The sequence below is a fragment of the Calonectris borealis genome, chromosome 10 (assembly GCF_964195595.1).
Source record: "Calonectris borealis chromosome 10, bCalBor7.hap1.2, whole genome shotgun sequence".
NCBI classification, from domain to species: Eukaryota; Metazoa; Chordata; class Aves; order Procellariiformes; family Procellariidae; genus Calonectris; species Calonectris borealis.
The window spans coordinates 16408667-16430759 of NC_134321.1; the positions used below are offsets into that span (position 1 = coordinate 16408667).

General features: G+C 36.9%; 1 protein-coding gene across 1 annotated transcript in view; it reads right to left on the minus strand.

Moving 5' to 3' along the window:
• CACNA1D (calcium voltage-gated channel subunit alpha1 D) overlaps positions 1-22093 on the minus strand; it is a 205188-nt gene that overhangs the window by 74874 nt on the left and 108221 nt on the right. The window contains exons 10-20 of the mRNA XM_075158487.1: positions 16634-16721; positions 15894-15920; positions 9533-9693; positions 8709-8934; positions 8357-8564; positions 6328-6448; positions 5148-5262; positions 4368-4437; positions 3668-3737; positions 2717-2861; positions 207-336 (exon numbers count right to left, since the gene is read on the minus strand). Coding sequence (XP_075014588.1) covers positions 207-336; positions 2717-2861; positions 3668-3737; positions 4368-4437; positions 5148-5262; positions 6328-6448; positions 8357-8564; positions 8709-8934; positions 9533-9693; positions 15894-15920; positions 16634-16721 — 1361 coding nt within the window. The remainder of the gene's footprint in view (positions 1-206; positions 337-2716; positions 2862-3667; positions 3738-4367; positions 4438-5147; positions 5263-6327; positions 6449-8356; positions 8565-8708; positions 8935-9532; positions 9694-15893; positions 15921-16633; positions 16722-22093) is intronic.

Below are 22093 nucleotides of genomic sequence, written 5' to 3' on the forward strand. Positions count from 1 at the left end.
TGGTTCTAATACCTATCATGTTCCTTCAGTAAAGTTACTTGTCTTTAAAGATTCATGTTTTTTAATGCCAAAAAAAAAAAAAGCATGACTTGAAAAAGCAAAAAGAAAGGTACTTAACCTGAAAATTAAAAACCAGGCACTAGTCCCAAAGGATTGTTATCCCGTGAGGATATATTTATCTTCAGACATAAAAATTGAGGGCTTACATTATTTCGAAAAGAGTGGCTGCGAATTGGATCTTCTGCTGCTAGGGAAACACTGCTCAGCATGATGAAGACAAGGATGAGATTGGTAAAGATGTGGTGATTGATGAGTCTGTGGCATCCCACTCGAATTCTGAAGAAGAGATACAAAAATATACCATGTGCGCAAATAGAATTCAGCAGATGGCTAACTACAACATGTTTAATGACTGACAACAATGACAGAACACAGCAACCATCAGCAGCTAAAAGCAGTGCAAATGCTGAAGTTATAGCTCTGATTTCTAAAAGTGTAAATAAATTTAAAATCCAATCCACCTGTAGTGAAGATGCACTTATCAAAGGAATCTGAGAGAGGATTTCCCAGCTCCTGTTGGTTTTCAATGGGTTATGAATGCCACTACTAGTTGCAGTGTTTGTACCACTGTGTACATACAGAGGCCAATGTCAAAAGGACCAACACCAGATAAGTCATTTCAGATCCCCAGTTTGATTTGATTCCTATTAAAGCTGTCAAAAATACTCATCAGGTGAGATGTGGCTTAGGCTGCAGATCTCATTGTGCTACTTAGAGACTCAACCCAAATCAGAATCTCCTGTGAAGATTTTCTTGCAGAATTATAGGACAAGTGGGTGTTGAAGATAACAGAGCCGCTAAGTTTCAGCCACATAACATAAAGTGAAACTGTACATATGCTTAGAGTCACTGAGCCCAAGGTTATTACAGATGCTGTTGAGCACCTTGGTAGAGTAGGTCCGGGATTAAATTGTCAAAAATGCAGGATCAGGTTCGTAACTGACCAACACTGAAGTTGTCTAAATTCTGCTGATGAAACAGAAAGTTCTTGGGGAAAATTTGTTCTTCTGTTACTAAGTAGATGATTTGAGTATAGCATATCTTAGCGTCCTGGTTTTGGCTGGGATAGAGTTAATTTTCTTCACAGTAGCTAGCATGGGGCTGTGTTTTGGATTTGTGCTGGAAACAGTGTTGATAACACAGGGATGTTTTCGTCACTGCTGAGCAGTGCTGACACAGAGTCAAGGCCTTTTCTGCTCCTCACCCCACCCCACCAGCGAGCAGGCGGGGGGGCACAAGAAGTTGGGAGGGGACACAGCTGGGACAGCTGACCCCAACTGACCAAAGGGATATCCCATACCATAAGACGCCACGCTCAGCATATAAAGCTGGGGGAAGAAGAAGGAAGGGGGGCACATTTCGCAGTGATGGCGTTTGTCTTCCCAAGTAACCGTTACGTGTGATGGTTTTCCTGGAGATGGCTGAACACCTGCCTGCCGATGAGAAGGAGTGAATGAATTCCTTGGTTTGTTTTGCTTGTGTGTGTGGCTTTTGCTTTCCCTATTAAACTGTCTTTATCTCAACCCACGAGTTTTCTCACTTTCACTCTTCTGATTCTCTCCCCCATCCCACCAGGTGTGAGTGAGCGAACGGCAGTGTGGTGCTTAGCTGCCTGCCAGGTTAAACCACAACACGTAGTCAAGTAAGATGACCATTTTGGCCTGAAAATATGTAGCATTAGTTGAGGCCAAAAGCAATTTGACGTGTTCAACAAATCTAATGTTTTTGCATTTAGCATACGTGTTCTTAAAATTAGTAGTTTAAATAGCTGTCTTTCCAGTTTGTTTGAAAATTCTGAAGAGTTTTTAGACAACCCATGCAATGAATAAGATACAAGCCCAAAACATTGTATCTTGACACCATCTTCTAAACTTAATTGTGATGAGCTCTACCACTGAGAAGACAGCATTCTCCTGTGCCAAATAACTCTTAAGCTCCCTTCTAAGACCGCTCATGAAATTGCTATATATAAATGTAACAGCTATGTTCAGTCTGTAGAAACTGAATTTAGTTCACTTGTTCACTTCCATCCAACGATCAGTAACGACATTTACTGACTACTGAAGCTTGCTTTCTTCATCAGTGTAGAACTTCAAATGCTCTGGGGCTAGACTGAGCGATGAAAGATTCCAATTCCCCCCAAAATCCAACTACTATTGCTCTTGATTTTTGAAATCATTTGTCTTTATCTTCAGTGTTTGCTGGAATGTGGGAAAATGCTGTTATCCCAGGAGGAATATATACATCCTTTCTTCTTCTTTTCTCTTTTTCGCTCTTATTTTCTCTTCTCCTTCCTCACCTGTATTGCTCCGCAAAGGTTCCTAGGGTTCTAGGAATCCTATCTCATGTAGAAGATGCTCAGATCTTACGTCACACCTTTTATATCCAGTGACTAACATATTAAATACCTAACATACATTAAAGGGTACTGTTCAGACATGTAGTACAGCTATTATCTTCAACAGTGGGAAGCAAATTAATATATTTGTCAAATCCTTTCCATTTACCAAGTCATTCAGAAAATTTTAGGAGAGAAGCCAATCTCTCTCTTGTTGAAGATATTGGAGTTCTATTCCTAACTTCACTGGAAGGAGGCCTGTTCCTTCTCTGCTAAACCTTGATGGACTAAACCAGTATTTTTCAAAATTATATTTACGGATTGGTGCTGCTGAAGATGAAGAAGGCGCTCCCTTCAGGGATTGGTGTAATCTTCTCCTTCATATTTAGTTCCGATATTCTACGGGGACGTGGGCCTGCTGGTACCTCTGGTTCATCCTCCTCATCTTCTTCATCTTCACCTACTTTAAATTAAACACTTTTTTACTATAAAATAAAAAACATTGCGGTTTTGTTCATAACAATATAAAAGCATGGCTTGTATTAAAATATAATATGGCTTATAGGAAATATATATTCACAGCATGGCTTTAAAAATCTATGAATCAATATATGAACATCCATATAGTTGTCATGAGGTTATATACATATTTATGTACATGTATGGGTGTGTGCATAAGTGCCCTGAGTGCACTAATAGGCTTTACTGGCCCTGACCAGCCTCATCTGGGGTCCCCACTCACACTCCCTGCATATGGGCTCTGGAGCCCCACTTAAGCTCAGCGCCTGACGGTCAGCCCATGCTTGAGCTATGTTGCAGGGGTGCTGAGCTCTGTGCTCTGGCTGGGCACTGAGTGCTCAAAAGGCAGGGCAGATTTCTGTAATAGGCATCCAGACAGAACTGATTTCTAGATAAGTACGTTCACTGGACTGGAAGAAGCTAAGACAAAAGTGATTGAACATCATCAGCCCTGGAATGTCCTTTTTTGCCAAACATTTCAGAAAAGTTTAGAATTTGCTCTCACATCCAGATAGTATTACCACAGGAGTCTTCAGGCTCACAGTATTAACTCTCGTATGCTGTTTGTACTGTCTAGGAAGCTGCAGAAAAAGATAATACTTAGCAGCTTACAGGCCCATTTATCCACTGATAACAGAGCACAACTTCACTGAGTTCAAAGGAATTGATTCAGTCTTCAGCAAGAGCAAGTTTAGGATATTTTAGCAAACAAACTTAAATGTGTTTGTCTTCTGGCTGATATTCACATACCTGGTACATCACAGGGTGGATAGGGATCTTTATCCTCATCCTCTCCTTCTCCATATTCAGCAATTGTCACCTACAGCAATGAAAGGGATGCACAAGAAGAAAAATAAATTTAAATATAGTGTGAAGTATAAAGTTCAACAGAAAGCAAACCAAATAAGCCTCTGAAGTAAGGGAAGTGATCTCTATGCTTAGTCTGAGTTTTCTGAAACAGGGTAACTCTGAGAACAGAGGAGAGCTAACAGTTTAATACATATTTTTAAAATATTATTTTTCTATAGTACCCGCATTCTTCTGGCTGTGTAGATCACAATGAGAATATAACCAACAGACTTTGGTAAAAATTAGCAAGGATGTTTGAACATTCTACTAAGAGTTTATTATTCACTAATCTCTTCCACCGGATTTATCAGGCAAAATACCTATAGGGATCCTAAAATAACATCAAATTTTTCTAACGTTAACTATTTCATGCTCTAAGAGCTTCCCTTCTCAGGATATCCTGAAACCAAAAGGATTTTCTGGATTAAGAGATTCTGCGAGGATGCAAAGCATCAGAACTAAGTTTCCTTTGCCTGGAAAAAACGTAGGGATGATGGGTTCATAAAAGAAATTGTACAATGCAGAGTAGTCTTGAAAAGTACTCCCTAGCAAAATTAGTAAAACTGCTTCTTAGAAAAGACACAATTTTTAGAATAAACACCTTACTATCCTTGGGCTTCTTTTGGTCACCTTCTGACTTCTCACTTTTTTTATTTTCCAGACTCTCTTTTCTACAAAACAATACAATGACAATTACAAAGCACATAATGTAAAGACAGAAGATTTTAAGTGAACTATACCCATCCTATGAAAAGTTAAGAGAGCATACCTAAAAACCATAGTAAAATATTTAAAATTATTTGCACAGCTGCAGGTGTCAGAGCAATAAAATCTATTGCATTTGAATGCAATGATCCATTTAAAAGTTTATCATTTTGAATACAATTCCAGAAGCTAATCCCCAAAAAATTAAATGCATGATCATTACTCCTTTCTAGAGGGATAAACTGTGCCCTTGGACTCATACAAACAACTTGCATTGACTTCAATAGGCCTGCACTGATTTCAAAGGAAGGTTTTCTTCTTGTCTATATAAGGCTTAGAGAACTGATTCCACAGGGAGTTGTGCACTGGCAACAACAGATACATTCTTGTTCTAGTTGTGCAATAAATCCTACCGTTGCAATGTTTAATATCAGTTGGCTTATCATTATGTCCCTAATTCACCCCATTTTCCCAATTACTACCCAACTTTTATCTAAAATCATACTAATTGGGTCTTATTTTACTGTGTAGGTAAACTCTTTCATTTTTTTCCTGACTCCAATAAATTTTGAAGATGGTAAAGACATGTATATAAAGCAAAGAAAATCCTTATGAAAGAATTCAGTACCCTCCTCCTTCCCTCTCCTGCTTGTTCAACGTGCCCATACTATTTTACCTTGCATTCTTTTTCCTTTCCTTTTCTTCAGCTTCTTCTTTCTGAGCTGTATTTAGACTTTCAGCATCTGCCAAGTTATCCACAGCAATGGCCAAGAAGACATTTAGCAAGATATCTATTTCAAATCATTTTAAGGACATTATGCGTTACTATACTTGTTTGGTTTATTATCAGCATAAACACTGACAATGTGAGAGATATAAAACACATGTTCCCAACTACAGCATAGAGGTTTGGGATGCTGGAGTGTAGTGCAAATAACACTCATTTAATGGAGTAGATTAATATTGGGTGTAAAATGAGCAGAGATCCATTAGGGTCACTGATTTTAAAATAGCAGAACACTTGATGTATTTTTTAAATAAATGACATTCAACTTTATGCTAGCCTGAGCAAGTTTCAAATATGAAACATGGTCTATTAAAAGTGAAGACTGTTCAGGCATTTTGAAAAATTCATTTTTATAATGCATTATCTTCTGCGTCTACAACAACCTGTATCAAATTCTGTACTTCCGTCCATATCAGTTAAGTACAAATACTGATACAAGTGCCTTATAGCACAGAAGATAGAATGTTTTTGCCCTTTTATCACCTCCTGATCTTTTAAGAACTTCTGAGAATGACACTAGTTTCTGTTTCTATGTGGGGCCAAGGAAGTATTTCCAGTACACTGAAGGCAGGGAAGGGGAATGCTTCAGCAGACTTAATCCTAACTAACTCAACACTTCCCCACGCAGATTTCTCTCATCTGGCCCCTGCGCTATACGGTGGTTCACTGGCTCCACTGTCAGTGTGTGTCAGAATTAACAGGGCTATACCAAGCGTCAAAAGGATGAACGGGAAATTACTGCCATAGAGATCAGACTACATCCATGCATTTTCAGACGGAGAGTTGTCAAATAGAGACAAGCAGGTAGAATACGGCTGTTTTCCCACTGAAGGAAGAAAGAAAAAATACTCTGGTTTCTGCCACTGTGGTGGCAGGAGATAGACTTGGAGATCACTGGAGTCTCATTCATTAGGGAACAGGTATACAAAAAAATGTCTATTTAAAGGACTTAACACATGCAGAAAGCATTTGCATGTCCATTACAATTTACTCCCTCCTAGAGAAATTTTGCATATGTCCCTGGCACACAGCCCCATTTGGAGATGCTTCCAGTGAGTGCAAAGGATACAGTTACCACAGATGAAGAGGATAATGAAATATATACAGACTATCATGCCTGACGATGATGGGCCACCGTATGCCATTATGCCATCATACATAACAGCATTCCAGTCTTCACCTGTTAGAATCTAAGAAGCAGATATATTATTAGTAACTCAACATCAAAAAGAGCAATAGAGAAACACGTTTCCTCTGACCACAATACACAAGGCTAACCTTCATATACATAAAGCAATACCATAATCTTTTCATGCATTGTTTTAAAATTTCCATTTAAATAAGCATCTCCTGAAAGCTTGGGTTTAACTCTACTAACTTTTATTTTATGCTATGCATTTACATCACTGAACTTCAAAGGCAAAAATAATAAAAATAGAAGCCTATAATTTTATTGATTTTGGCATGCAAAAGTTAAGAGCTCTGATTTTCAGTAATGCCACATATGTAGTAATGCCCGCACATGTTCATCACTCTTGAAAATCAAGCTAGTATATGTTTTAAGGGTCTCTTTTTTTGAAATAGTGGCCACAAATCTTTTCTAGTGTATGCCATTTGTTAGTCCTGCAAATTGGTCTACCCAATTTCAGTTTTAACGGGGATGGGCCACCTTATCATAAATTACATAATACACCTACCACACACATACACTACTGCTATACTGCTTTGGAAATGGTAGCTATTTTAAACTGAATGGAGCTCAATGGTGTGGGAGAATTACATGATTTTCTTATTGGCTATTGTTTCACATAATTTCACAAAATTCTAAAAGAATTTTACAGAAATCTGTTGATTAGTTAAAAGGATCGTTTACAATGAGGCAACTCCACTTTTTCTGTACTACGACAAAAATTCTGAGTATTACAATGCAGGTTATAGGGGCACTTTATATATTTCTAAGTAACTTCTTAAAAATTATCAGTTCTATCCTGAGAAAACATGCAATACTGACTCTTCTTCCAAGTAATTAAGTGGTTGTTCAAGAAAATTATATGCATGACAATTTCTGAAATTCATTTTTGGAGAGCTAAACTTATCAAGCTGATTTTCATAGTTGTTGAGCACCCAACAGGTTGGTTGCTCGTGAGTGTATTCTGAAACTGAAGGAAGCCTCATTCCTTTGAAAATGAGGCAGCCTAAAATCTGAATAAAATCCAACTCAGCTGAGTTTGAAAGTACAGCCTTAATTTTTTTTAAAGGGGCAATGTCAGGTCAAATGCGAATACTTTTCCTCTAAAGGAAATTTCTCATTAAGATTTCCTTACGTTAAAATTACACAGAAAGATTTTTTGCTTGCTCTGGGCAGCCACCAGATGAAAATTCTACCAAAGAGATAGGAAGTTGACACAAAGTTGAGTCTTGCAGGGTCAGCTTTAAACACTCACCTACAATGTCTGAAACCAAACATTGTGATGATGTGCAAAGCTGAATGTGAAAATGGCTAGAAAGATGAAACCAATTAGCCTGATTCCAGTATCCAAATTGGGAAAAATAAAAAAAAGGATCATAAAATAGCGAAAAGTAGACTGTAAGTATGGCCCTATCTTTTCACAGGTAACAAACAAGTTGCTTTAAAATTTTAATAAACCTGACAGTGTCTCTTTAAAGAATTTCATATTTATTTTTATATTATGGTAAGTGATATGACCCATATGCAAATATGCACTCTTACAATGCTTATCATTTTTTCCTGCTTGGGAATAGCTGAACTTTTACATAGCTAATGAAGTTAAGAAAACAATCTGATTAAAATAAAAATAACATTCCACCTCTTTTACTAGTCATGTATTTGATGGACAAAGGAGATTTAATTTTGTGAAGTAATATGACAGTTATGTTGCAGAGATAGATCAAATAAGACATGAAACAAATGGTACAAATGGTGCAGTTACTAGAGTACTGAATTTAATGAGCAGAATGCTACTTAAAGTAAATTGAATAAATAGTATTTGTGATTTTATTTTCAGGCAACATGATCGATTAAACAGTTTTGTTGATCATCAAAGGTAAATGTTTCATACAGGATGAAAGAAAGTTACCTGGAATACAGTTAAAAGAGCTTGTGGAAAATTATCGAAGGTGCTCCGTTTTGTTTGAGTTTCATCAAAATTAAATTTGCCTCCGAACAGCTGCATTCCAAGCAACGAGAAGATTATGATGAAGAGGAAAAGCAGAAGCAACAGTGAAGCAATGGACTTCATTGAGTTTAACAAGGATGCTACCAAGTTGCTCAGGGATGCCCAGTGCCTATAAATTAAAATGCGTGTGTTAACACACACCAAAAAAAACCCAAACAAAACAGTAAAAGAGCAGCGCATGATGAAGTATTACAAAAGAATTGCTGATCACCCTTCAGCTATCCCTAAAGTTAGCAGCATTAGTTAATCTTACCTTGTTACTTTAAAAATACGCAGGAGACGAACACAGCGAAACACTGAAATTCCAAGGGGTGACATAATTTCCAACTCCACCAAAATGGTTTCAACAATGCCACCACAAACAACGAAGCAATCAAAGCGGTTAAAAAGAGAAACAAAATAAGCCTGTAGACCCAAGCTGTACATCTTTACTAACATTTCACAGGTGAATAATGCCAGAAGAACTTTATTTGCGATATCTGGAAAAAAAAATTAAAAAAAAAAAAAAAAAGACATTCCTGAATTGTCTTATATGATTCCATTTTTATTTTAACATATTAGTACTATACTTTCTATACTAGTTCACAGCCTTTTACTTAAGAAGGAAGGAAGTACTGGTTTTTTTATGTTGGACTGTATTTGATGCCTAAGTGGCAAAAGTTACACAAGGATGTAAAGCTTCCTGTGACTTATGAACTATTCATCTTTCCAATCCAGGGCGCAGTTCATGGCTGCTCAACTCATAGCTTGAGTCCACACTGTAACTGAAGCAACACAGCCCACGGCATGTTCTGCTGTGCCAGTTACCATTTTCTTTCTCATCTTTCAAGCATGGTTTAACAATAAAAGTACAGGTATTTACAATTTAGTGTTGTCAGGTTTTTGCTGGTATGCCATTAAGCTGTGTTACAGCTGTGGAAATCAAACACATTCAGTCATTTCTTGTATCTCCCTTTGGCTGGGCTGAATGTCCTACAGGACAACAAACAACAACAAAATGCCAAAGTACAAAAGTAGGCACTTGATAGAATGCAAGTATCCATAGTCAAAAACAGGATAAATAATTTCTGATTGTACCTTGGATCTGGGTCAGCCAGTCAGGTTGATTATAATGCTCTGATGAGATAGTTAATGTGTTCAGAAAGACCAAGACAATAACAAGCCAATAAAATGTGACAGATTTTACTGCAGCTCTACATTTTCTTCGATTAAATCGATTCCAACGACGCCAGCGTCGACTGAAAGTTCAAATAAAAACAAATTTATTATTATACAGAAAACACATATGAACTTAAGGAGGGTTTCTTCTGTATAGAAAACATAGTGCAAGTATGTATGTGTGAGCAGGTGTATTTACATAAATACGTGCACAACACTTCAGATAGTTGTGTAAGTTATTACCAGTTGCAGATTAGGGAGTGCTAATTTGTTATTCCTTTTTTAGATTTCATTATAGATTTTTAAATGTAGACCACAACTTTTGGAGACTCTAATTGCCTGTAACATAATCAGATTAAGCTGTATTTAACATTTCATTGAGTAACAAGATATATCTGTCTTTCCAGGACCCAGACACTTAATAGCAGTAAAGAAAAGCCAATAAAGCAACTTAGAATTCAGATTACATTTAGTCTAAAAATGTAGCCTTTGAGTTAAACCACGGGCACAATTCTGGCAGGATTAAACAAGGCAGGAATGTTGAGGTCAACTTTTAGAAATCTACCTTATAATGTTAGAAATCTCAGTCAGCGACTCCTAGAGATTTCCACTGATGTGCCTTGAAATTGTGTCAGTGGGCAAATGTTTGTGAAATGAATAAGAGTGACAATCAAGGACAAGTAAACAGGCCCTACTTAGATATGAGCTGGACTCACAAGTGAGGGTATTAGCTCAGCTTTGGACTCATAAAACGAGATTTAATTTCTCCGCTTCACTTCTGGGAACTTTAGTAAACCAATTAGTCTTCTTGAGTTGCATTTCCATTTGTGAAACAGGAAGAAAATATATTGCTGGGTCATAGGAAAAGAAGGATTAAGAAGCACTTGATATTACCTAAAAAGGAGGCATATAAAATTCACACAGCCAGAACTACAGCCGTGGGCTCAGATAATAAATTTTAGGTACTGACAACTGCTTCATCCAAAATTCAAGGGACAGAGCAGGCACAGACTCCAATGGAAGCTTGACCTAGCCTTAAAACAGCAAAGAACTGAGAAGAGTGTGCCTGTATAAGATTCTTCTTCTATAGCTTCACTATCAGGCCAGTCTAGCGTAAATCCGTTGTGATGGGAAGGGGTGGTCTGCTCTCCTTGTTCTGCCCTCTCCTTTCCCTTTTGCCAAAACTAGCCCTAGTGAAGTGAGCCAGACCCGAGAACTGACTGGTGGAAACCAATTTCTTTTTTTCTGGGTTGGTTTTAGCTGGTCAGTTGTCTGATCCAATTCATTGGATTGCCACATCACAGAAAGAGCAGGAAGAATGAGTGGCTGAGACAGGGGAAAGGCACTGCAGCCCTTTTGGCAGTACCAAAACATGGAACTATGGTTGTTGAAAATTGTTACAATAACTAGGTGAATTTCTTAATACTTTTAGTGTCTGAATTAGCAGGTATTGTATTTAGTATGCATAAAATCAAAAATGCTTTAAATCTGCCTCAGAAAATAGAACCAATATGCAATAACACCACCATAAAAATAACTGAGTTTGGCATTGCATTCAAGCATTAACTGAGTTTTCCTTACGCACCTTAAATTTGTACTTGTGGTAATGGAAATTAATACTGGTTTCAGATATCAGTACAAAGATGTTTCAAGTCTTTGCAGTATTCTAACCATATAAAGGAAAAATATCCTGACCTAAAGCAACATGGTATTCAAGAACATTCTTATCTTGCCAGTCCCCTGCTAAACAGCACTATGTCCATGGCCATCATCAGGATGGCTCACTCCCTGGGTAGGTAAAACAGCCTTTTTTGATGCTTACACAACATCCTATCATTGAAGTCAATGAGACAAGGATAATGTTGTTTGGATATCTCTACTCATAGGAGACAAAAGCAGTCTCAAAGCGTGTAACTCATAGCTCTCTGAAGCCAATGGGGCTTTTTTTTCCCCAAAAGGTCTGTGGAATCAGTGACAAAACAGTATAGCTAAGTGGTGCACATATGAAAATGCTGCCAAAGGGTGTGCAATGGCACTCACATGTAGAAGTGTGTCAACGATACAAGCATATGTAAAAAGCCTTCAGAAATAAAGCAAAAATTCAGAAAGGAGTGCAGGAGTAATTTTCTACCTTCATTATATTGGTAGAAGTAAAGAAATAAACAGTAAATAGAAGACTGAAGTAGATGGCCTGTTGTACCAGGAAAACCTGTGGCTATATAAAATAGGAAAACAAATTACACTATTTTCACTCAACAGTTTTCTATTTTTTAGTAACCGCCCCTCCTAGTTTTAACCAAATAGCATTTTTTTTTCCTAGAAGAATGAAATGTCCCCTTATATTTTGAAGAGAAATTCCATTTTCATAAATTTGCAATTATATAATATTGCTTTCATGAAATTATCAAGCACTTTTCACAAAATATAGCAGTTTAATAAATATTAAAATCATAGAGGATGCTTATAGTTGACATAGTTTGTTACAACAAACCAAATTATTCACTGCTTTTGTTCTCGTTAAATACTTTCTGATTTTTTCTTCATAACTATTTATGAGCAAATCATTATTATTACAAATGTGTTCCCAATTTCACTTTCATTCACTCAGGTATTCATGTTTAGGTGGTCGTTTAGGCCCTGGTCTTAAATTTTAATCCAGAGATGGGAAATCCAGCCTTGCATTGAGTCTGAGTGAACTCAGTGTCAGTCAGTCATGCAGAATCTATGAAGTTTAGTTTGTTTACTTGCTATTCATGTGTGTTTGTGTATTGCTACTAGACCTATGCAAAGGTAGGAACATTCATTTTCAGATTATTTTGTATCAGCAGCCTTTCATTACAACATGGTATTTTTCTAAGCTGGACTTTCTGTTTAGAACCACATGCATAATCCCTGTACCTGCGAAACTGGTGTGCCTCATATTTTCGCTAGTAAGCTCACAGAGTAGTAAATATTAATGCCCAAGATGAATTCTTCTGTAATTGTGGGTGCTAACATCTGTGCAGAGATTAGACTCCACTACTCTTATTTATAAAATATGGGACAGAAGAATTGCACCAGAGTGCTCACTCATGAAAAAATAGAAACCTTTGAGATTATTTTTCTGTTCCTCATTTTTGTAGTTACGAGATTCAGGGCATACTACCAGCTTTTTAGCATGATTTGAAGGTTAATGTGATCATATAATCATACTGACAAATGAGGAAGCAAATTCTTAAAAAGAGGGATCTTCACAGACAACAATGTGCACAAATCTCTTCAACTAGGAGATCCCCATCTTCCTCTAATCATTGTTCTAGTATCAAAACATTTCAAATTCCACCTGAAAGATTACAAACATGCAGCACAGATCATATTTACCCATGTATATCCTAGCATAATATGTGGCTGATATACACTTTCACTTAATAAACTGGCAGATAATTGCTATCTCTTGACCAAGTAGCCATCTGACTGTATAGAAACATATTTCGAAGGATTAACTTCTATTTTTGCTTTTGGTACAGCAGGTAGGCTCGCTTGCAAAAAAAACCATTTTCTATTTTGATCCAAAGGCAAAGACATTTATGGTCAAACCAATATCCTTGATAAGCTATGTCCTGATTTACTTTGCCCTGAAACACAGGGTACTGCCGTTGCAGAATAACATTCCTGAAGCTGGAGCGAGGATCAGGCCAGAAGAGTGAGAATTAGACCAAGATTTAGCATTTGGTTTAGTATGTGCTAGGACATCCCTGACAGCTGAACACATAATCTAGGGCTTTGCTGCAGAACTGAGAGTTTCTGTATTTGAAGTAAACAGAGCTTTTTAGAAACTAGTGATTCCAGTGAAAACTGCCAAAATTACATTCTTCCGATATATCAGAAAAATGGATTTGGCAAATATGAGATGTTAGGTATCCAGAAGCAATGGGATGAGAACCATGAGTCTGCAGATCCTTGTAGAGGTAGAAGAGCAGACATACTCTGTTCTTAGTGGCATTGCAAAGCCAGCAGCTCTTCAAAGTGCTTTTTCTCTCTGATAACAGATGTTGTCATCTGGGATCTGGGACATGGTGCAAGCCACATCTGTTTTGAAGACAAACTACAATTTTGAGCTCTGTTGCCTCAAAACTACTCCTCACACGGATTCATTAAATTAAAAGGGATAGATCTTTCTCCAATACAAGTAAAGACCCATTACCAAATTCAGCTTAAAAAGTTTAAGTATGGTTGAAGACCTCAAGCAGCTGCAGACCCCTGCAGCACTTCCAAATGAAAAACACCAACATCCCTTTGCCGATTGCCACAACAACAGATGCAGCAATACATGTATGAATGAACTTCTGTGTGACTTGTGTTTTTTAATGCCACAAGAACAGATTCTAATCAAAGAGCTCATGCAAAAGACATTTAGGACAGTGGCAGAATCCAGACAGCTGGAGATACTTCGGTGACTTTCTGGCTTACAAGTAAGTTTTCTTTCAAGTTGATTATGAACAATGATTTAGAGATGGATAGCACTGACTGCTTCTTACTCACTGCTTGGACTATTAAAAACATCAGGTTTGGGTAGAAATTTTCCTTTCTCAAAGATGACGTAGCAGCTTTCATTTAACAGAGCTTCTGGAGTTCTCTTTTTCCTTAAAATATGAATAATGGGCATGGTTCAGAATGTAGGCATTACTTTGCTTTCTCTGTAATGCTTCTATGAGTCCCCACTATGCAAATAGACCAAACTTGAAGAAGGTAGTGTAACGGCAGTCTATTGCACTGCCTGGTATTTGAAGTTTCATGCGACCACTTCATATTCGCGTTTCTTCTTTAAAACCAGCATGAGTAGGCTTCATAGCAATAAATAGTATGCTATAAGGTTGATTGGAGACAATCTCATGATTCAAAATAATCATGCTTGTTTGGGATTCTCAGCTAATGAAATACTAAAGAAATTGTTCCACTTGTTCTACTGTTATGGTAACTGGAAGCAATGGCAAGAGAAATTTCAGACCATTAGCACACTGAATCGCTTCTCTTTATTAAGCTAAAAGCAGTCTCATCTCTCATAATTCTCATGAAGGGTTAAGCTCAAAGGTCCACATGGACATAACTGGTCCATTCAGCTGGTGTAGCTAAGGCCAGTTTCTGTAGCAGAAGGCATACAAGAAATTATACAGCTTTTATAACTAACGATGAAACTTCTAAAAAGTTAGTTGTGTGTTCACTACCGTCCTAAATGGCCAGATCTCCATTGGGCACAGTCTTCAGCAGAGTGAGGCACATTTATACACTGTCACCAGTTTGCTGGCTGAAAGGGATGACAAAATAAAGCTTGATCACAGCGTCACATGAAAAACCTCTCAGTGTAGAAAAGCACCAGTTAACTGTTGCCTGCGAGCTCTTCTTCAAAAAAATAAAAGAAGACTATTCAGAAGGAACACAAGTCCACTCCAACTGCTTGCAACTGGTCAGCGCTGGTAGGTCATTAGAGCTAGTAAGGCTAGTAGAATAAACCTGGGTATGCTATTCCTCTTCATTGCTGCAAGGAGAATACACTGCTGTTACCAATGAATTACTTGCTATACATCCAACACTGAAATCAGTTTTACTAGGGTTAAAAAATTGGAATGATTCCAGATGTTGTCAAAACTGCTGATGCCAGATGTTGCCAAATCTTCTTGATTGTCCCTTTTTTTCACTGAAAATTTCTGTGAAAAATATTTATTCTGTGGGTTGCCTGCAACTGTAGGAGTGTCTTTGTCCTTCGTGATTCCCTAAGTCTACCACTTGATTACTTACCTGAAATCACATAGCTTTTTTTTTTTTGTTCCTTCATGGAGTAACCTAACCGTTTTAAACAGAAAGAGGTATCTCTTCTGCGTTTGCAATTATCCTTTTTAATTACTAAATATATGTCCTATAAGACTGGATAATAAAATCAAAATAAAGAAACCTATTGGTTTTGTACTGGCACATCCAGTGTCTGCAATATCAGGACTATTAATTCTTTATTTTGCTTATATCACTTCCCTTCTGCAATCATACTTCAAAATAGAAGCTCATATTTCCAAATGCTCCTGGTAAGTGAAAAGAGAGCCACAAATATCAGCAAAGCAAATCAGAGAGTTTGATTTCCAAGAGTATTCATGGATACTTTACTTTTGTATTCACCAGAAACTGTTACGAAGACTTTTCACACAGTAAAATTTAAAGTATAGTAAATAAAGAATAATTATATGAGATCATCATGATGTGTAAATAGTCACAAGGAAAAAAGGTGATGAAGAGAGAGGAAAATACTGACCTGAACTTGGATTTTGAGATGGTTTGACTACAAGAAAAGGAAAACACATTTTTAAGAATGTGGAAAAAATAATTAACACGAATTCGTTCTCTTTAGAATTTTGCAAATCAATATTACATATACATAAAAACAAGCTTTTAACAAAATGCATCATGAATGCTGAAATTCTATTGTATGTTATTTATTTTCTAAAATACCATTCCTAAAGCTTTACAAATTTTCTAAGTGAAAGAAAGGAAATGTCCTTTAAAACTAAGTAAACAAACTGCTCATGTAGAAGGTGCCTGGAAGTCATGAAAATCTGAGCAAATTACTAGTGAACACCATGGGATACAGAAATACTCCCATACGTTAAGTTATTGCCTAAAAAATATATATTCTCCAGATCATGCACAATTTAACAGAAAACATTTCTTTGTACATGTCACAGGGGACTTCCATTCTTTTCTTATTATTTTGGACAATAATTATATTTTATAAAAGCTTTCAGGAAAACATGACTGCACTGGAAGTTTAGTTGAATTGTTTTGTATCTTCTTAACTGCGGAATTTTAGGGGTGCTTTAACGCTGTAATAATTGGTCTAATATTAAACTACTGAAAGGCAAAAAAACCATCAAGTGCCATATGAAGCTTGACTATTTCAAAGCAGTTTTGGCTAAATAAACAACAGGGAACTAATGATTCCTTTAAATTTTGAGATGATGAGGGTGGGTACTTGAAAACAGTCCGTGTACTCACCATAAACTCCCACAGCATGCTAGGTTCTCTCCTTCTCCACTCACATTCTCTGTGTTCACTGATTCAGTTTCACTGGTGGGCATGCTTGCTGTTAGGAAACAGAAATTGCTTTAGATTGAAAGCCAAGCAAGGCATTACACAGAATGTGATCTCCTGTTCTATTGCAAGAATGCCTCCACTTGTTGCAGGTCTAATGAGAGCTTGGAAGATCTGAGGAATAGCAGATGAAGTTAGATACTTCATCAGTCCTCTTATAACAAAAGAAAGCACATTGGAATTCCAGAGTGTATCGTAGCTTTTTTTGTTTCTTTTCAATGATTCAACATAACTGTTGAAAATGCACTACAGAATACAACATAGAGGAGTTTTGTAACAAAGAGCATGCTACCCCTAGTAATGAAATCAACCTGAGCTAGATTTTGTGACCTTTCATTTTAAGAAGTGTTCTGTTAACACTTTGGAGGTTCTTATCAGTTTAAGTGTTGCTACCATGCTCACTAATTCCAAGAAACGTCACCGAAGTTCTTCTGAAAATAGGAACTATCACACTCTGATCATACCGATCACTCTATGCTTTTACTTCCATTATGAATTATCAAGGCAAGATGCTAGAAAGTAATTGTGCCTGCAAACACTACATGAGCAGACAGGAAGGAGCACTGGGAATGGCAGAATGGGTACTACAAAGGATGATGAGAATTACTCCTAATAAAAAGGGAACTATTGCATTTGTTACACAGTGAATCACTGTACATATATAGCAGATCATTAGTAAACAGTTAGCAATTGTAGCTAATGGTTTTTTAGACAAAACTCATTTGCAAATTGGTCATCACCATTTATCTTCAAAACAACTGAAATATAGAGGGAGGAAAACATACGTCAAAAGGTATTAGGAAATGATGAACAGCCAAAGTTCTCAGTACTTCCTAGGGGAGAACACTACTTCCATGTCTGCAAAGCAAGCATGAAAGGAAAACTTCAGGAACAAGAAAAGTGTAAAATTTATGTTGCTGTTTTATACAGTAGAAATACCATATAAAGTAGGAAAAAATGAGAGGTGGAAGATGCACTGAAATTACTGTAGAACAGCAAGAACAAAAGAAAAACAGACTATCTTAAGGGTATTCTGTTTTTCTTTTTTTCTTGCTGTTCTACAGTAATTTCAGTACCTTCTGCTGTTTTGATGGTTTGCTTGTTTGGTTTTTTGTTCATTTGTTTTGTTGGGGAGGTTTTAAGCCAATGTCTGTGGACTGAGAGTACTGAAGATAGAAGGGCTACAGTGCCTATTTCTGTTAGGGATGTCTCACTATTTTGGTAGCTTAAAGGAGGTTTAAAGCAGGCTGAATTACACACATCTTAATATAAGTGAGACTCGAGAATCAGGCCCTGAATTTTCCGATTTGTCTACAGATCAGGTACAAAATGAGAACTGTTAGTAACAGTTTCTCTGCACAGCACTCTACGCTGCTTCAACACTGACATAGAGATACATGGAAGTGGTAAAGGGTAGTTTGGTTTCAATCAATTCCATCCAAGTAGAATGTGACAGGTCTATGCAGACTAGATGCTCAGCTACTATTTGCAACAGCTGAGAATCTGTCCCCATAAATTTAAGTCACCACTACATGAAATGTTAAACACAGAGTTGGCATAACAAAGAAAGATCCAAAATGTCCATGCAGGTGTTTGAACAAAACTTCAGGCACTTCAGGCAGTAAGCACAGCAAAACCTTCTTTCACACGGTTCTTCTGTTTCGATGATTCTTTTAAAATATTACTGTAATTGCTTTATATATGAAAAATCCCTGGTTAGCACCTGCAAGTACCTCAATTCTAATATCATGCTTTGCTTTATAAATCAGTTTTAAAAAATGAATATTGCTAGTCTTGTGTGAACTTCACAGCTTACAGTCAGAGTTCAAAACGAATTTCATTCAAAAGTAAAGCAAACAAACTTTGATGATATCCAAAAGTATTAAAATTTTAAACGTTTTAAGAGAAAAAAGAATTACAAAACTATTTCAGACACTGTCTCAGATCTTCAGAACAGTTTTTATTTAAAAATGCCAGGGTCTTTTGCAATAAATGCAAGGAGTTTCCCTGTCTGGTTAATAACTGAAATGGTTGTCTTGTGCTGGGTGACTTGCATGCTGTTTGGAAACACAACGTTATAGCCACCTAATGATGAACATTTGAGCACTTGGGATGGGCAACTGCAAAATATGAGTGCAGAAGTCTTGTTTCATACACTGTTACTAAGAGCTGCCATGAAAACAGAGCTGGGCCCACTTTTGCAAGTATTACGTGTGCAAAGTGTCTCTCACACTTGTGTTTCAAATTTATTAACCCTTCCCTCTTCTAAAAGCAGTACCTAGAATCCAATTCCTCATAAAGGCTCACTCAGTGTCATACAAATGCTGTTTGTTTTAATACATGCCAAATAATTTTTAAAATAGTAAGTGTAAAGTAATATAATTTTAATTCAAGTCTACCCAGACTTATGCGTTAACCCACAGTAAGAAATACCAGGCCTTTTTCAACACGATTGCATGAAGAAAAACAAAATACCAAAGAAAAAAAAATCTTTGTCCCTATTGAAGCCAATGTCAGTTCTGCTAATAACTAAAACCAGCCAGAATGTTACTCTCTATTTTAGACAGGGCTATTGCTCTAGCTCTATTAGTGACTTGCAGGTGCTGTGTTACAAAAATGGAAGAGGAAAAAAAGAACCATAGATAGTTCAGTTTACATTAGGAACTCAGCTATCATTATACTGTAATTTATACGCCAAAAGAAAAACTTGACAAAAGTACTGAGAAAGGCACCATGTCGAAGTCCAGCTCCAGCAATGCTAGCAAGTCATTACATCTTTAGCCAGAAGAAAACAGCAACAGCACTGCATGACCACATCCACTCTCACTAATGCAAGCAACCTGGCAAGTTTTGAAAAGATTCAACTTCATGACCACAGCCTCTTCCAGGGCGGTATTCATTGGACAAAGCACAGCACACAGAATGAACTTTTGAAAGACCGTCTGATCTCAGTGAGGCCAGCTTTGAGATCTTTAAACTGGTACTCCAGTATTCAAAGGAAGATACCAAATTTTCTCTATTGTTTATTCACCTTTTGCCCTTATTTTACTGGCATTCTTCTGGAAAGATTATCTAGATTTCTAGATAGTATCAGCTCTCTTCAATTATGGTAACTGGTTTCAAATGAAAGAATCTTGCATTAGGCAATATAAACAACCCATATAGCATGTAGCTTAATACTTTCCTGAGTATACAGAAAATAGGTCAAATATATCAACTACTACATTTTATTTCTGTGGATAAGAAAATAGATTGGTTTTCTCATGTTGTATTTACCCTAAACAGTTTTCAGATTTTGGAGCAGGGATTTCAAATTTCACTGCAGGACATAACATAACTAATGCATAGCTAAGAGCAAGTCAATGCCCATCAGCATTGATATGTCCTAGCCAGCTGGAGTCGGAAGAAATAACTTCCATAATCCTGCTCTATGACAATTTTGTGTCACTGTAGAATCCAGAAGCAGGCTAAATTACACCCTGAATTATTGAACTGTGGTGGCAAGTATTATTGTTGGAAATATTTTGCTCTAGAAAGTATATCATTAACATTTTAATCTGGTTCAACTTCAGCTATGCATTTTTGATCCATAGGCTGATCTCATTTCCACACTGATGCACCTTGGGTAGCTTTCTGGTTACACATGCTGAAAGAGCTGCAGAAGTGCATTGATCTGCAGAGCTAGTCAGATAATCAGTAATAGCTACTGGAGAGAACCTTAGAATTATTAAAAAAGGTACTATACTGGCAAAATTTTAGATCAACCTTGCAAAATGGTCATCTTCTGTCTGCTACTAACATCCAACCAATCCCATGAGCTCCAAAATTATCCTAATTCTTTCTCAAATCAGTACATGGATTTTCTGAATCCTTTACACCAAATCTTTGAGGTAGTCCAACAGGAGAACAGAACAAAACAAACAAACAAACAAAAAAAATCACAGAAGAGGCAACATTATCATTGCAAATTCATCACAAGTTTTCCTAAGTCTGCTGCATGCCCAGAAAACACATCAGAAAGAAGTGGTACTATCCACTCTGACTGTGAAGCTCTTCAGGGTAAATTCAGTTTAAGGAAGGACTGCCTTCCTGTTATACTGTAGCAAGGTATCTGTTTTCATAGTGCAGATTTAATGTCAATATTATCAACAATCATTCTTATAGGCTCTCTCTTTTTATAGGCAGCCCATGGAAACTCAAGATAAGGTTGAATGGCTGCATAGCAGTGGAAGGAGAGCAAAATAATCAGTCTTCATTACAAAAGCATCACTGAACCCACCACTTCGAGCCTGAAGGATGATACTATGAATCTTGGGAATGTTGTATACTCTCACAGATTCAGTGCTTTTAATAGAAATAGAGGTACAGGTAATACAAAGAAAAATATTTAGGGTGGGATTTCTAATCCAGTGGTAGTCTAAGTTTGAGCTGTTCAGATCAGCATAATGGTTTCACAAATACAGAAAGAAATAGACTTAGTCCACCAATTTGTACTTTGGAAAAATCCTACTCATAAAAGGTATGCCTGCCCTGCAAGACACAGATGAAACTGTAAGTCAGTGCACACACGCTTCAGAATGCTTTTGACTAGCAAGGTCAGGTACTAGTACCAAGACAGCATTTTGTCTGGTAGACGACAGCAAGTTTTCAGCCGGTTCCATGCTGCTTCATGTCTGACATCAGAACCTGAACCTGCTAGTTTAAAGGCTATGTTGAAACACATATCCAAAGTAAGATTGCAACCACTGCCTTTTAGCAATTTTTATGGAAAAATTATTCCAGCCTGTAAGGCTGTGCGAGCTATTAGACAATATATGTAACAGTTACACAAATAACTTAAAGCAAACTCAGTATTTGTAGAAAATGAGTCTATCAGGTCCTAGCAATTTCTGACTTAATATTCTGCATTCTCTAAAGTAACTGGGTCAGACTTGTCAGCCTCGGTCTGAGCCACAATAGTGATTCTTAGGACAGCAAGGAAGTCAGTTGCTCCGAAGACTTTGTTGTAATTAGGATTAAAACTACATCTCCTAATTACTACAATTGTGATTATGTCAAATGAATACATTTGCCATTATTAAAAGAGTGCAGATCTGAAAATAATTATCATACTGTAAAACCCCTGTCCATCTCCATTGTGGGTGGGAAAGAAATTGAATAAAACACAAATTACAGAAACAAAACTATTGATAACAAGAGGAGATACAGTAAAAGTTTGTTATGTTTTATTAGATTCTAAATTAATAGTATTATAAATAAATAGTCAATATTATCATCATACTGTTCTAAGCTTACACTATGATCCATTATAAAGCTTGCAAAATACTTCGATTAATTTCTTCACACCTGAATTTAAAATACATT